Source organism: Hippopotamus amphibius, chromosome 10 (assembly GCF_030028045.1).
Source record: "Hippopotamus amphibius kiboko isolate mHipAmp2 chromosome 10, mHipAmp2.hap2, whole genome shotgun sequence".
NCBI lineage: Eukaryota > Metazoa > Chordata > Mammalia > Artiodactyla > Hippopotamidae > Hippopotamus > Hippopotamus amphibius.
In genome coordinates, this window is record NC_080195.1 from 106953047 (window position 1) to 106968401 (window position 15355).

Sequence of the window (15355 nt, forward strand, 5' to 3'; positions counted from 1 at the left end):
ACCACAACGAGGAGTAGCCCCCACTCACCGCAACTAAAAAGAAAGCCCGCGCACAGCAAAAAACACCCAACACAGCCAATAAAATAAATAAATTAGTTTAAAAAAATCCAATCTAACCATTTAAAAACAGATGGTCTAATTAGACTTTTTTTTGGTTGATTTTATTTTATTTTTTTCTAAGCGCTTGTTGAATGAAGGAATCTGGCACCCTGTCGCTATCCCAAAGGAAAACGCATGCATTTTTGACAGAGAAGACGAACGCTAAATTTGGAAACTTCTGGGGACCCACGTGCCCTCAGTCGCACACAGCGAGGAGCATCCAGGGATGTGAGACAGCTGAGGGAGAGGGGCCGCGAGACGCCCGCCCTCCGGCCGCCAACCTCCAGCTCACGTAAGTGCAAAACAGAGAACATGATCCGGACCTGGACGAAAGTGTCCAGGCCACGCCCCGGAGGCTCGCCCCTGGCCGGGCCAACTCTGTCCAGCAACCCATGTTGCGACCCCACGAAATCTTTCCCCGGACCCAGAGCGCGTGCGCAACGAGCGGCGCGCCCGCCGAAGAGGTCGGAGCCCACTGCGCCGGCGCGCGGAGCGGTGCATTTCGGGACATGTAGTTTCCCCGTGGAATTGTGGGAGTCGTGGCTTGCGTGCCGGCCGGGAGCTGGATCCTCCGCGGCCTGGAGCTGTAAGTGGTCGGCGAGCGTGTCGGCGGGATCCTGACCCGAAGCCTGCAGCTTTTTGGGGCGCTGAGGAGTCCGGCGGCCAGCCCCGCGTTCGCGCTTTCTCTCCAAGACGCTCTCCAGCGGGCCCCCGGGGACCGCGGGATTGACAGCCGTCACGGGCCCCACCCGCGGAGCATCCTGCCTGGCTAGCTTGTCCAGGCGCCGCGACACCCGCGGTTGCGGCTCCGGTGGCGGCCTGTTGAGGCTGGTACGCAGGCCGAGGGGGATCCAGAGTTGGTTCCCACCAGAGAGATTTGGGGGCGAGCGAATGCCCTGGAATGTTTTGTAGAATGGTCGGGGAAGCAGTGGTCGCCGTTGGCCCTCATCCTCGGCTTTGAGCCGGGCGGGCGTTGCTCCCAAGGGTCGCGGCTGTAGAGGACCCTGGCCCGGCCCTCCGGCTACGGAGGAGCTGAGGCTCAGCCCCTCGCCCCGGGGACCCCGGCCGACCCCGGGCGAGGGGCTCAGAGGTCGACCAAGTGATACCAAGGTTCATCTGCAACCCCCTCCTCCCCGCACCTACCGCTGCTTCAGATGATTGGGTGAAGGGTTAGGGTAAGAAGAGTAGAGAATGGGATGAGAACAGCCTCGGAAAGTTCAAACTAAGGACACAGCCTAATTAGCGGTTGGCATGAGACACCAAGAGATAGACGGACCCTTGGGTTTGTTAGGTGTGCCAAGAGGCAAATTGTGGACTGTACATTGTCCATATTGCTATAATTGGCCTAATCAAAGTAAGCCAATAGCATTTCTATTTTTTAGGAGAAATCTGGCAAAGGAAAAATCAGGATATTTTTGCAGTAAAGGAAATAGAACTGTTTCTATGCCATTGTTATTTTTTCGTTTTAAGCTAAGACTGTGGATAGTTCCAGGAGAAGTTTAAAACTTCCTGCACTTCGTAGATTTTATGCCTCTCGACATTGTCCCCGTCTTGTTGGCTTTCGCAGTTCAGCCCTCAGATATCAGCTGCCTCCTGGTTCTAATATTGCATCAGGTGTACTTATGACAGCAGAGCAAATAGCCTGCTGATTATTTTTAGCTTTCTCGGTGGTTCTCATTTGCTGAAGTCCTGCAGGGCGCTACAAAAATGGCTTAGTTGGAGTCTGTAATTTAAGGGAGATGAGGGGAAAGTTATTTGGAGGCAGTGGGTGGGGATGAGTTTGATTAATATGCTCTGCTGTCTCCCACCCTCAGTGCACTCCTTCCACTGCTTTGCAGAAGGACTTTAAATACGTTTCTTTCCTAAAGAGATTGAATTTTTTAAGGACTTTTATTGAGATATAATTGACACAATAAACTGCATATATTTAAAGTGAGAATTTGATATTTTTTTCTCATAAGGGATTGAATTTTATCACTCTAGGTATGACATTGAGGCAGCTGCCAGTATATTTTTACAGTCAGATTTTGTGATATCAAAGAGAATGGTGATTTAGGAATTTTAGAGTTGCAGCTCTGTTCTTTGGATTCTGATTTTTTTAATGGTAACACTTTGATTTAGAGACGCTAATGGCTTGCCCCAGGTCACGTGCCCTGCCGTTGGTGCCACCAAGAGTAGAGTCCAGATCTCCAGTTCTCCTGGTCATCCAGTGGCGGTTCTTTACACCATACCCTGCTGTCCCATTTTGCCCTGGATGCCACTTGCTTATGTTCTGCAGCTTGATATGTCCATTAGTGGAAAGAGATATTTATCATAAGAGTTATGGTTGATATTTGGTTAGTGCTTTTCATGTGCTGAACATGGTGCTTAGTGTTTATAATCCAGTCTTTGAAGGAGAATTCTACAGACAAGGGAGCTGAGGCTTAGAGAGGCCCAGTGATTCATCCAAGGTCACACCACTAGTAAACGTAGTAGTACGTGTTTGCCAGGAGGGGCAGACCACCGGGCTTTCTTTTTATTTCCCCCTTGTAAGCTTTTTGGACCTATTTATGGTCCTTAACCTTGGGAATTAATGTCTTACCTGCTTCACTTCCCTAAGTATGTAATTTGGTCTCAGAAAATGTATGGGGAACAGCCAGACTTGCCTACTTACATTTGTAGACAACTCAACAAAAGCAGGAGTTGTAAAAATAAAATTTGCACAACCTTCAACATTTTAATTTACAACATGGCTAATTCCTGAGATGACTCAAGGGTATTCCAAGTGAAGATTCCAGCAGCAGTTTATAACCTGTTAGGAACATATTTCTCCAGTGCAGGTCAGAATCTGCTGCCCCTTAAAGACAAATAGGCCATTTATACGTGAAGGTAACAGGCACCTGCAGTCACGGTCATCGCATTTAAACAGGTTTGTGGTGTAAATTCCTGTCATTAGCTTATCTGACTTTGAAAAAGTCATGGGGAAAACTTGGCTCTCTCGTGCCAACTGCCAGCTTGTTTTCAAGATACTATGACCTTGAATAAATGAGGTCTGAACTTTTTCTATTTAGATGCTTTAGTAGGTGAAAGTTTAAAAAAAAAAAAATCTTCCCTGATTATCCCCATTCTAGAGGCCTGTGAAATTTTCTGCTGCTTTTCTTAATTCTCATTGCAAGTACCTTTAAAGAGAAGCATCCCTATGATTTTCATAATGCTGAGGTCTCTGCATTAGGATAAGACTCTGGAGCCGGACTGGATGAGTTCGAATTCCCAGTCCCCACCATGACTCTGGACGTGTCACGTAAACTTTTGTTTCCTCGTCTCCAGTGTAGACGGTAAACTGCACCTCATGGGGCTGGTGTGAAGCCTAGCTGAGTTAATGCACGCAATGCACTTTAGCCCAGCTGGGCACAGTAAAGTAAAGCTGTGACTATCATGCTGAAGGTCACCGAATTGCAGAAAAAATAGGGGCCCCAGAACCCCTCTAGTTGACACCCCCATCTTCATTTACAGATGGGACGGAGGCCCCAGAGGGAAGTCACTTACCAGAGTGTGTAGGTTCTTCATCCAGAGCTCAAGTTGTCTGACTCTTGGGGTATGTGTCATCTTCTAAAAATAGTGACGTAGGAGGCCTCCAGGCAAATCCTGTGCTCCAGCTGTGTCCCTGCCTTGTCGCTTCCTCCCTCATCTTCCCCTAGGTCTTCCTCATGTTTTAGAGGGAATTCTAGATTTGAATGGCTTTCTTAGGAGATTTTTTTCCCCTATCACTTACTCCCTTCCCTCTAGATATTTTAAAAAACCAAAGTTATCTTAATTAACACTCAGAGGACCTGAGAAATAAAATGACACCCATCCACAGACCAGCTCTTGTTCAGGGCAGGAGGTCGGGGGAGGAACAGGTCCTGGACCTGGGCTCTTTGGTCCACAGATGAATGGAGTGGGAGCACACGTCCCCGTAGGAGCAGCGCCGCCCCCCTGCTTGGCTATGCTCAGCCCTCACCCAGGCCTTCTGCTCTCCACCAGGCTGTTGGTCACCTTGTCGGAGACGCTTAACTCTCCTCTCCGCAGAGCTGGCTGTCTTTGCTCACGGGCCCTCTGTCTTCCTAAGGTGTTCTGCTCTAGAAAACCCAAACTGACCTGTTTTTTCTCTTCATCGCCAGAACAGTGAGACCTGCCCCTCCAGCTCCCTCTCCTCATCTGAGTGGCCCGCGCTGACCAGGAGTGAACTCCCTGTTGGTCCAACATGAACTGGAAGGTAAGAATACTATTAAACATTTACAGCTTGAGGTTTTTCTTTCTCCTGATTGTAAACATTCAGAATAATAGTTCTGTAGAGATGGGTTGATTAAGAAGGAAAAAAGTAGATTAAAGCAGGAATCATAATAATGTTTAATATTTTATTTTAAATGAAAACATATGTGTACATTTATCCGCTAGACTTTTGGAGGAAGGCTAGGCCTTTTCTTTGAGAGGACACCGACTGCCCTCAGATCCGCATCGCTTTTCTCGCAAAAACCACGCCTTTGAAGTTTCACCTGTAATTTCACATTTTGGTTTCTTTAAAGTGGATGAATAAGATCTTATGACGCAACTTGCATACAAAATCTTTCCCGATTTTTATGCTCTTCTTCCTTGATCTTTCACATTTGTGTTGCCAACAGTATTATTTTTTTTTCTAATTCAAATTGAGTCTTTCAAAGCATTCACCTTAGTTTTCATGGAAACAGGCTTCCGTTTCTATAGTCGTGTTTCATGAGTGTCGTGTTTAAATAAGTTATCTATCGTAACATCAAGTGCTACTTAAATATACTGACTGTAGAATAAACACAGTTGACCCCTGTAAATCCTTAGATGCAGCTGGTGGGAGCAGAAGTTCAAGGGCAACCAAAGAGTTTCCTGTCAGCCACACGCTTTCAGAGGGCTGTGGGCCACAGTCAGCAGGTCTTACAGAGGGAAGGGATTGTCACGTTACCTCCCTGGAGGAGATGGAGTAGGGTGGGGTGGAGGTGGGTGGGCTAAGAGAGGAGTCACAAAAAATAGATGCCTTGAAAAGTATCAAATCAAATCAAAATCATGCATAATCTCACTATCTAGCGAAGGCTACTATTAACAATTTGCGTGGATTTTCTTCCCCTGTTTTTTCCACATATATGTGTAATGTGTGTATTTTCACACTTAGGAGTTCATTGTGTGTCTTTTTTCAACTATCATAAGCATGTCCTTATTCAGAACAGTCACTGGCTTTCATCGCAAGAAGTGGAAAGGTCTGGAAGCAGGATTAGGGAGGCAGGAGAGTACAGCCCCACTCCTTCCCCAGCCCCGTGGGGCTTGGGGGGCGCCCTGCAGGAGGGCTCTGGGGGCTGTTCTCCAGGAAGGGCCTGGTTGAGGTTCAGGAGGCAGAGGGAGGACTCTGCGTAGGGCTTGGGGATGTGGGAGCGATTGTTTCATATGTGTTGGGGTTCCAGAGCTGCCAGTGGAAAGCTGGGAAGGAAAGAGGAGGCCGTGAGAGGATGTGGGGTGGGGGAGGCGGAGAGCAGTGTGGGGGGAGATGTAGGGAAGGATTCTTAGCCTCCGCAGAGCCTGATGTGAGTAGCGATGACAGGCAGTGGCTGGTTACAGAGGCCCCGTCAGCGAGGGTCAGAGCGTGAGCTTGGCGCTCCGAGGCCCCAGCGTGTATCAGAACCACCTTGAGGACTCGTGAAAATAGGGATTGTGGCACCACCCCCAGAGTGGCTGATTGCACAGGCCTGGGGTTAACGAATTCCCAGGCGATGCTGGTGTATACCGGTGAGGCATTACAGAGGAAGTTTTCTTTTTAATTGTGGAGTGACATCAACCCACTTGACCACCCGGGCCACCCCTGCTTGTCACAAAAGGAGCCCTTTCCTGTGTCAGGAACAAAACCGCCTGTACCTTCTCAACCTTCAGGCAGACATGCAGCTCCAGGGCTACCAGGGAGCAGCTTCGTGTTTAAAGGGGGGGCCCTTCCATGTAGTGTCAGAAAGGAATGGCCTCTCCTTCTGCCCTGACTGCAGTGCACCCCCCTCCCCCAGGAGGTCGAAGGATTACGGAGGCCCCCGGGCATCCTGTGCTTCCCTTCCTGGCTCAGTCAGCCTGTGGCCACCAGCGACCGTCAGCACTACCTGTGCACTAGTACCTGAGCGACAGAGTGTATTCTCATTACACAGGTATTGGGGGTTTGTTTAAAAAATTGATATAGATCTAGTCCACCCAACTATATTTTATTCATTTATCTTCTTGCAGATTTGCAGGTTTGGGGAGTTAATATGAGGGGTTTACATATTCTAACTCATATATATGGAATGTCAGAAAACAAAAGGTACAGATGAACCCAGTGACAGGGCAAGAATAAAGATGCAGATGTAGAGAACGGACTTGGGGGCTGGGGGAGGGTAGTGGTGGGGCGGTGGTGAAGGGCAGGCCGGGACTAAGTGAGAGAGTAGCATTGACACATATACGATACCAAATGTAAAATAGATAGCTAGTGGGAAGCTGCTGCATAACACAGGGAGATCAACTCGATGATGGGTGATGACTTAGAGGGCTGGGATAGGGAAGGTGGGAAGGAGTCGCAGGAGGGAAGGGATATGGAGATGTAAATATAAATACAGCTGATTCACTTTGTTGTACAGAAAAAACTGGCACAACAGTGTAAAGCAATTATATTCCAATAAAGAGCTTAAGAAAAAAGAAAAGAGGGGATATATGTATATTGTATAGCTGATTCACTTTACTGTACAACAGAAACTAACACAACATAAAGAATTATACTCCAATAAAAAATTTTTTAAAAATAAATAAAATAGTTTAAGATAAATTAATTTAAAAATGAAAAAAAAATGAGGGGTTTGTTAGAAGGAAATCACAGGACGAGATTTAACACAACTGAAGATTTAGCAGAACTTCCCAGGAGAGTTGTGGAAACAGGGGCCCTGCAAGGGCCCTTAAAGTGTCCTTGACCTCCACTGCCACTGCTCTGCCCCCCTCAGTCCCGAAACTTCTGCCTCTTGCCACCGTTTCTCCACAACCTTTAGAAAGAAAGTAAATACCAAAACCACTTACCTGGGTCCGTTTGTTGATGTGTTTCCATTTCAATGGGTTTCTAACTTCCGGTTGTCACGTACATTCCTGTAACTGCTACAGCTAAGTTTTGGGTTTAGATCACAGGAACCATGGGCTGTGATGGGGGCTCAGTTATAACAGGACTCCGGAGGCTCATCTGTAGAGACTGAGAGAATTGGAAGAAAGTAACTTTTGCCAGTGTAAGCCAGGCTCGGTTAGCCTGGAAAGTCCTAGTGGACGTGAAGTTTATATCTCTAAACCAGTGATTTTTGCCTCTAAGGAGGTAAAATTTAGCAATCTTTTCTTTCTTAGCTGGCTTATAAATATAGAGCCAAGGGTCATCTCTAAAATATGAACCTTCAAGGAAGGAGATGAATTAGAGGGTTACTGGGGGGAGGTTGGGGAGATTAGGTATAGGTCTGAGGCAGGAAGGACCTGGTCACCAAATCAGTGTTCTAAGCTGCTCACATTTGTCAGGATAAAAGGTTTCACTTTTGTAACTTTTCTAGTCTTTTATACTTTTATACTGTTGCCAGAGTGGTCTTTCTGAAGTGAATATGTTGTGCTTATTCTTTACTGTTAAAATGATTTTGTGGTTGAAGACTATTCTTTAGTTACTGAGTGTTCTTGGGACATAATTTGTTTATTTCATTAATTCCACTTCATTGAAATCAGGAATCAGCAGAAGGACGGCTGGCATAGGGGTTGGAATGCTGTGTTCCAACTCTGGCCTCCTGGTGAATTAGCCGTGTGACACAGATGGGCCCCTCAACCGCCATGAGCTTTACTTTCCTCGTTTGTACAACAAGGTGTAGACCAATCTTTAAAATCCTTGCTAAGAGAAAAACAAATACCGTATGCTAGCTCATATGGAATCTAAAAAAATGGTACTGATGAACCCAGTGACAGGGCAAGAATAAAGAGGCAGATGCAGATGCAGAGAATGGACTGGAGGACACGGGGTTGGGGGAGGGGGGCGGAGGGGAAGCTGGGACAAAGTGAGAGAGTAGCACTGACATATATATACCACGAACTGTGAAATAGATAGCTAGTGGGAAGTTGCTGTATAACAAAGGGAGATCAACTTGATGATGGGTGATGCCTTAGAGGGCCAGGACAGGGAGAGCGGGAGGGAGACGCGGCGGGGAGGGGATATGGGGATATATGTATAAATACAGCTGATTCACTTTGGTGTACCTCAAAAGCTGGTACAAGACTGTAAAGCAATTATATTCCAATAAAGAGCTTAAAAAAATAAATAAAATAAAATCCTTTCTAGCCCTTCACCTCTGTGACCATACTGTTCTCAGCTAAGGTTTTCACTGACTAGTTCAGATCAGCTTTAGTGAAACCATTAGAGGGTGGGACAAATGTACTCTCCATTGAAGAGTCTCATTATACCAGTGCTACATATAATAAGTGATGTTTGGCATTTAATCTAATGATTTCATTGGACTGAATCCTACCTAGTCCTCTAGAATAATGATCTCTCAGTGACAGCATACCTTTTCACTTGATTTGGAAGGAATTTTTAATCACACAAGAAGCTTATAATTATCATTCAGGTCATACTAATCATGTTTACAAAACTAGTATAGTATTTGCCTTGAGATACTTGTGGTGTATAGAATTTCATAAATAAGAATAACAGTCCCTCGTTATTCCCCAGGCTTCATTCTAGCCAATGGGTTAAAACTTCCCTCCAACAGGAAATTATAGGAATAATAAATGTAAGTAGCCAAGTTTTAATGTTTTGTTTTATTGTATTTTATTTGAATATTTATTTTACCTTCTATTACCAGCACTAATGAGTAGCTGGAACCAGGAGAAACCCATGGCATCCTATAAGGGTGGCGAGTTCAGAAGGAAGATTAGGTACAGCCTCCCTACGCAGGTGAAGAGGCAGAAGCTCAGGAAGGTCAGGTGACTGACCCAGGTCTCACAGTCTGTCCGTGGGTCAGTCAGTGGCAGAGCGGAGCTGTGAGCGGTCCCCTGGCTCCAGCTCCTTGCACTGAACTGGGCCGCTGCCCCAGGCGCGGGGGCCCGGGGGATGGGCAGAGTGCACGGGCAGGTTGTGAGGGGGCAGAGTTACGACGTCGGTAGTCCACTGGTGGTCCTCTCTCTGAAGCCAGCAGCAAGGGAGTGATGAAGGGCACCTAAAACTAGACGGTCGGTGACATGGGGCCAAGGACCTTGTCTGTCCTACTCCAGTAAAGCTCTAGCATCTCGTGTAGTGCCCGGTGCATGATAGGTGCACAGGAAATGTGTGTTGAATGAAGGAACATGAAAAAAACATTCCTTATCAATTATAGAACATCTAGAATAGTTTCTTTCTTCTTTAAGGTTCTTGAACACGTGCCCCTGCTGCTGTATATCTTGGCAGCGAAAACCTTAATTCTCTGCTTGGCATTTGCCGGAGCCAAAGTATACCAAAGGAAAAGATTGGAAGCAAAACAGCAAAAACTGGAAGCTGAAAAGAAGAAGCAGTCAGAGAAGAAGGATAACTAAAGGGAAACCAAAGGTACTGGGGCTTTGCCAATGCGACCTACACAGTGGGTTGGGGCGGGCCTGTCACTGGATGTGATAGTTCAGAGAATTCCTGCTCCCTCGGGTCTGAAGGCTGTGGGAGGGCGTGGGGCCCCACCTGTGGTGGGAGGTGGAACAGCTCTGTGTAAGGTGCAGTGTGCAGGTCCTGACTCTTGAGCCCTGTCTGCTCGGGAACCATGGGGCCCGTGTGGTTGGTCCACGCCTCTGCTCGGAGCCTGCAGTGCTTCTCCCTCGTTGGGAGCGGTGGTGCTTAAGAGGATTTGGGTCAGGACTCTTGAGAGTTTCATGAAAGTTGTGGACCTTTGCCCTGGAGAGGCTCACATACTAGAAACACCTAAATTGTACATAAAATCGCAGACAGGGATGGGGAAGAAGTGGGGTCACAACTCATTTAAGACCCCTGCCTGTACCTAAGATTAGGAAACCCTGCTAACCTCAGTATAAAGTGAGCATACTGCCTGCTAGTTACAGCGTATAAATCCCTTCCCAGTGTGTCCTCACCCAGGTCAGGTTTGCCCCCTCTGCTGCCACTCCCTACGCTCCTGCAGGCCATTCCCTGACCACGATAGGCTTCTGTGCCCCTCGGCCTTTGCCTATCGGTCCCCTGGCCTAGAGAGCCCTCCTGATGGCCACCTCACCAGGCACAAAGTCTTCCTCGTTGTCCTAGCCCCGTGCCTGTCCCAGGGCACAGGGGGTGCCCAGGATGTGTTTGTTGAGTTAAGGCAGCACGAAGTTGTTAAAACCCCTTACAGATTGAACTTAGGACAATTAGCCGCTTCCTAAATTCTGGTGTGCTCATCCAGTTTCATCACGTCTCAGGTTGAGTTCTATGCTTCTCTCTAAAAATGAGAGGATTCAAATATGGTGGCCAGGAACTCTAGATCAGTGGTTTCCAAACTGGGCGACTGGTGAGGATTTGGCTGGGGTGCTGCTTAAAATGCAGGTTCCCAGGCTCCAGCCTCACAGAGATTCCCTCATGCCTGTGCTTGGGTCTGGGCATCTCTTCTTTTGAAAAGAACAGGTGATTCTTATTCTGTCTTCTCAGCAGCAGGTCACCGTAGGAAGCACTGGGTTGGTGCCCTCCAAAACCACTGTCCACCCTGAGGTAGGCTTCTCCAGAGGTGAAGTCCCTTACCGTACTTGTAGACCTGTTGAGGCTGAAGATCATACTTGTTAGTAGTAATTGTAATACATATCGAATGATTGTTCTGTGCTAGCATTTTGCTAAGCATCACATGCAGCAATGTTATTGACCCCTCCTGCCAGCCCTTTGTGGTCCATTCAGATTAAAAGATGACCCACACTGTACCTTGCAAAGAGCAGAACCAGAACTGAAGCCGGGCTGAACGTTCATAGGGGCTCACCCCCTGCCGCACTGCCTCCTGAACGCAGGGAGGGAGCTGCGGGAAGCACTCAGCTCCCACTCCTCGCCCCCGGGGAGGGGCCTGTCCTCTCACTGGTCCTCAGTGAGCTAGCTGTACGCATTGCCAGGCAAAAGAAATTGTTGTTATGAAGCCTTATCATTTAAAAAAAAAAAGATGTTTTACTGACTGAAATTCAGGAGTAGGCACTAGAGTGGGAAAGAGGGATGGCGGTTTCCATGGAAACTTGGATTGGATTTCTAATCCACACGGAGTCATCATTTTGTATGTTAACCTTGCAGAGGAAGAAGAGATTAGGTGTGAGATCATAAACGCTTCTTTCCTCCCACAAACCTCCAGAGGGGCCCGTCCGTAGCGATGGGTGGCTTGGGAAGGGTGGCTTGCCCAGCTGAGCCTGGAACTGACCTGGGGGAATGCGTTTGCCCTCCACGGCTGGCAGCTTATCAAAGCTTGGCCTGGAGCCTTGTTCTAAACAAAAGGGATTTTTAGATGAAAGGAAATTGTGATGCTAAAAATACAGTCGTTAATAGATAAGCGTCAGTAGTTTCTGTGTAAGTCTAAATGACTGAACGTAAAGGTTAATGCTAAGTAAAACATTCACTGTTATTTTGTCAGACATTTCATACTTCTCCCTTTGGTCTTCCTTTCTAGATTTTGTAATTTAAATGTCAGCTTGAGTGGACTCCAGCTGAGAAGAAAGACTTAATTATTGAATGATATGTCAGAAGATAAACTCCCAGCCTAACTTAAAATGATGTGAATTTTTATATGCTTTTAAAGAACCAGTATTTTGTTTACTAAAATAAAAAACCTTTGTTAAAAAAAGGGTGTCTCTGGTCTTTGGAATAAGCCAGAGTAAGTGTGTGCGTCTCTCCTTCCCTTCTCCCCCTCCCACCACACCACACACACCCCCCTCTATGTAGTGAGGAGGGAGTTTTGCGTTTCCAGCATTAACTAGCTGTGGGTACCAGATCATAGATGCACCTCCCAGCGGCCTGGGCCGTAGATGTGGCATCGGCCTACTCTCCCTCACCCACCCCTCCATCCCTCTAACCTGCTGCCCGAGTGCCTACACTCCTTTTCTCCTCTTTCTCTCCTATAAGCACTGCAGCTCTTTCTTGTGTTTTCATTGTCGGGGTGGAGGGAGGCTGTTCGCTCCTCCAGGAGGATTGGCGCCTCTGCTGACCTGCGAGGTCCTTGCAGGGAGATGTATAGGATGAGACCCACCTGCCATGATGAGTACCAAGTCTAGGAGGAACTCACTCTGTTGAGTCCTGTTGTGAAGAAGAAAGAAGAGCCCAGATATGCTTTGTTCTCTCCCCACCGGTTTGGTTGTTGGGATTTGCTGATGTGAGATGAAGGGTGGGATGTTCAGATTTGAGGGAAGTGGGGTTGAGGAGTATTTTGACTCAGTCCCTGACAGATTGAGGTCTCTGTTAAAAAGGGCCTTGTTTTTTCCAGCCATAAATACGGTGGAATGTTTGGTCTCATTGCCAGAGGCCACGTGGAAAATTGGCACAAGTGCGTATTAGATGTCCTCTCACCACCCCCTGCCCCAGCACGCCACCCTGGCCCAGATTGGCGGCACTTGGAATTTTAAGCATGAGGAATAGAGTTACATTTTTCTTAACTTTTACTGTGATTGCTGGATGCTCCTAATCACAATTTAGAAAACAGAATTTACATAGAATCACAGTTGTAAGTACAGGAGACTTTGACTCTACAAGCTACAGATCTCAAAATAGTCAGAAGAGGACTTTCGCTCATGCCCGCACCCCACTCCCTGCAGGATGCCGCTCTGGCCTTTGCCAGGAGCCTCGCTGTGGCCTGGGTCTCATGTCGTGAACAGATGACCAGAACAGAGGTGTGATGCCCTGGGGTCTCTGCTGCCTGGCACCCCCGCGTCCCTGACTTGCTCAGGGAGGGTCCAGAACTGACCCTGGGCCATGGCCTTCCCTCCTGCCTTTGTTGGGGCAGCCTCTGCAGCCTGGCAGGTGACCCACCCACCCTGCTCTAGGCTCCTGCTGTAGGGCCTCAGCCTCTGCTTCCTCGCCTCTCTGCAGAAGGAGGGGATCCTGGTTTCCCAGCACACCTGGCACCACACCCACTACTTCTGGGCATCCTTTCCTCACTTGTACTTCCACCCACGGGCCTCAGAAATCCAAGGGCAGGGGATGAGGGGTGGTCTTGGCTCATCATGGAGAATCTATGCTGCCTAGTAGATGTTTGGGTTTACTTTAAACATAGGTTTTTTACCAGGCCTTGGGATTTAAAATTCAGTTTTGGAATTGGTGGACCATCTGGCCATCTTCTTGGAAAATTTGGTAGTGGATCATCTAAGGAGAAGAATAAACCATTAACCACGCCCACAGGTTTTCTGTAAACAGTGTTCTGGGGTTTAAGTTAACCTTTCTGATACTCTCTTCTACCACTAGGGGGAGGTAATTAATCACTATAGTAAGTCCCGTAGGAACAAACGAGTTCCGTTCTGAGAGCACATTCGTTAAGTTCAATTGCGTTCATAAGTCCAACAGAGTTACCCTAGGTACCAAACTAACACAATTGGCTATATAGTATGGTACTCTAATAGGTTTCTAGTACTTTTCGCACAAATAATACATAAAAAACAAACACACAAAACTAAAGAAAACATTTTTACTCTTACAGAATAGTACCTTGAAAAGTACAGTAGTGCAGTACAACAGCTGGCACCCAGGGGCTGGCATGGAGAGAACAGGCAAGAAGAGTTACTGCCTGGAGGAGGGAGAGGAGGTGGGAGAGGGTAGAGCTGAAGGATCGTCAGCAACAGGAGACGGAGGGCCAGCTGCAGGTTCACTCAGCCTGACGTGGATGGCGCAGGTTCTGGTTCCTCGTTGGAACTAGGCGCACGTTCACATCTTTGAAAGTTCGAAACTTGAAGGCTCGTATGTAGGGGACTTACTGTAGCTGGAGTTATTGATACTATTCCAATAGGTATACATGATGTCAGTAGATTTGTAGTTTGACTTTAAATAGGTGGTTGGACGCATGAACACGTGGGTGGATGTGGGTGGATGCAGTGTTTGGGAAGGCCCACACCCAGGACCCCACTGACTGCACCTACCCAGCCCCTCTCTGGACCATAACTGAGAAGGAATCCATAGGACCGTCTGTGGGCAGCTGAAAGATGTTTCAAAGAGCGTAAACTGGAATCTGTGTCCTCCACACACAAGAGAGCCCCAGGATCTTTCTTACAGATCATAGTTAATCTTATTAGAAGGGTTCCTAACACGTTTTTTGGTTTTCAAGCTTACTAGAGGCAGAAATGAAGAAAGGCTGTTGGTAGCAGAAATAACTCAGAGTAAGAGAGCTGGCCTTTGAGCAACAGATCAGGCCTGGGAACTCGCCTAGTGCGATCGCCAGGCCCACACCCGGAGCGCCAGCCATCACGACCTGTCCACAACGATGATTCTGGTCCTTAAGAGAAGGTGAAACTGTCTTTATATACTTTGCTTAACGAGGCAGAGACGAACCTAATATATTTCAGGAACGGAATATTTCTGACAAAAAATCTGGGGTGCTTGCAAAAAGGTCACATCTCGCGCGTCTGTCTCCAAATTCTCATCTCAGGGAACACACCTGCCTGGACGCAGGCTTCCCAACCGCCTGCAGGGCCGGACCTGCGCATGCGCAGTACTGCGTCTCTCCAGCCAGGAGGACGCTGGCTGCGCTGAGATCCCGCAGGTCTCATCCATGTCAGAGGGAAGCCAGGGGTGATGGAGAGTCTGGAGGGAAAAGCGGATTGAGGCTGGGTTCTCAAACGTGAGCTCACACGAGACGCAGATTCCTGGGCTGAGCTGCAGATCCACAGCATCAGAACCAGTGCGGGAGAGACCAGGAATCTGTGTACAAATTTGAACACCCCCACGGGATTCCGATGAGGTGGTCCTTGAGCCTCCTTTGGAGCTTTAAATGATGGGCTTCAGTGATGGGAGGGAGATGAGCCCGAAACCAGGCTGGGAAAGAGCATCCGGAGCGGTAGGGTGAGGAGCCGGAGTGAGAACATCCCTGCGAATCCTTGTTCAGCCGTTCCTCTTCCACCTGTTTTACATCTGTGACCTCCAACAGCTGTCATCACCCCCATCTCACAATAAGGAAGCCGAGGCACAGAGAGGTTAATCTCTCTGTCTATGGTTACTGGAGGCCCCGGTAAATTCAGGGTGAGGGGATACCCAGGGAAGCTGTGCTGGCGTCCTTGGTTTCCCTTTTGGCTTGAGACAAGGCCT

At 47.9% G+C, this 15355-nt stretch overlaps 1 protein-coding gene across 7 annotated transcripts; it reads left to right on the forward strand.

Annotated features, from left to right (window-relative positions):
* The first annotated feature begins 621 nt into the window (after window positions 1–621).
* SMIM11 (small integral membrane protein 11) lies at window positions 622–11895 on the forward strand. Of its 7 annotated transcripts, none has more exons than XM_057697795.1 (5): window positions 633–685; window positions 3592–3673; window positions 4239–4333; window positions 9505–9682; window positions 11742–11895. In XM_057697795.1, exons 3-4 carry the CDS (start codon window positions 4322–4324, stop codon window positions 9667–9669), a joined length of 177 nt encoding a protein of 58 aa, XP_057553778.1. In that variant the 5' UTR covers window positions 633–685; window positions 3592–3673; window positions 4239–4321; the 3' UTR covers window positions 9670–9682; window positions 11742–11895. The 7 variants fall into 7 exon arrangements, with proteins under 7 accessions (XP_057553776.1, XP_057553778.1, XP_057553781.1 ...); XM_057697798.1 differs by having other exon boundaries at window positions 638–685; window positions 4244–4333; XM_057697797.1 differs by lacking the exon at window positions 633–685 and adding an exon at window positions 693–930.
* The last annotated feature ends 3460 nt before the right edge of the window (window positions 11896–15355 follow it).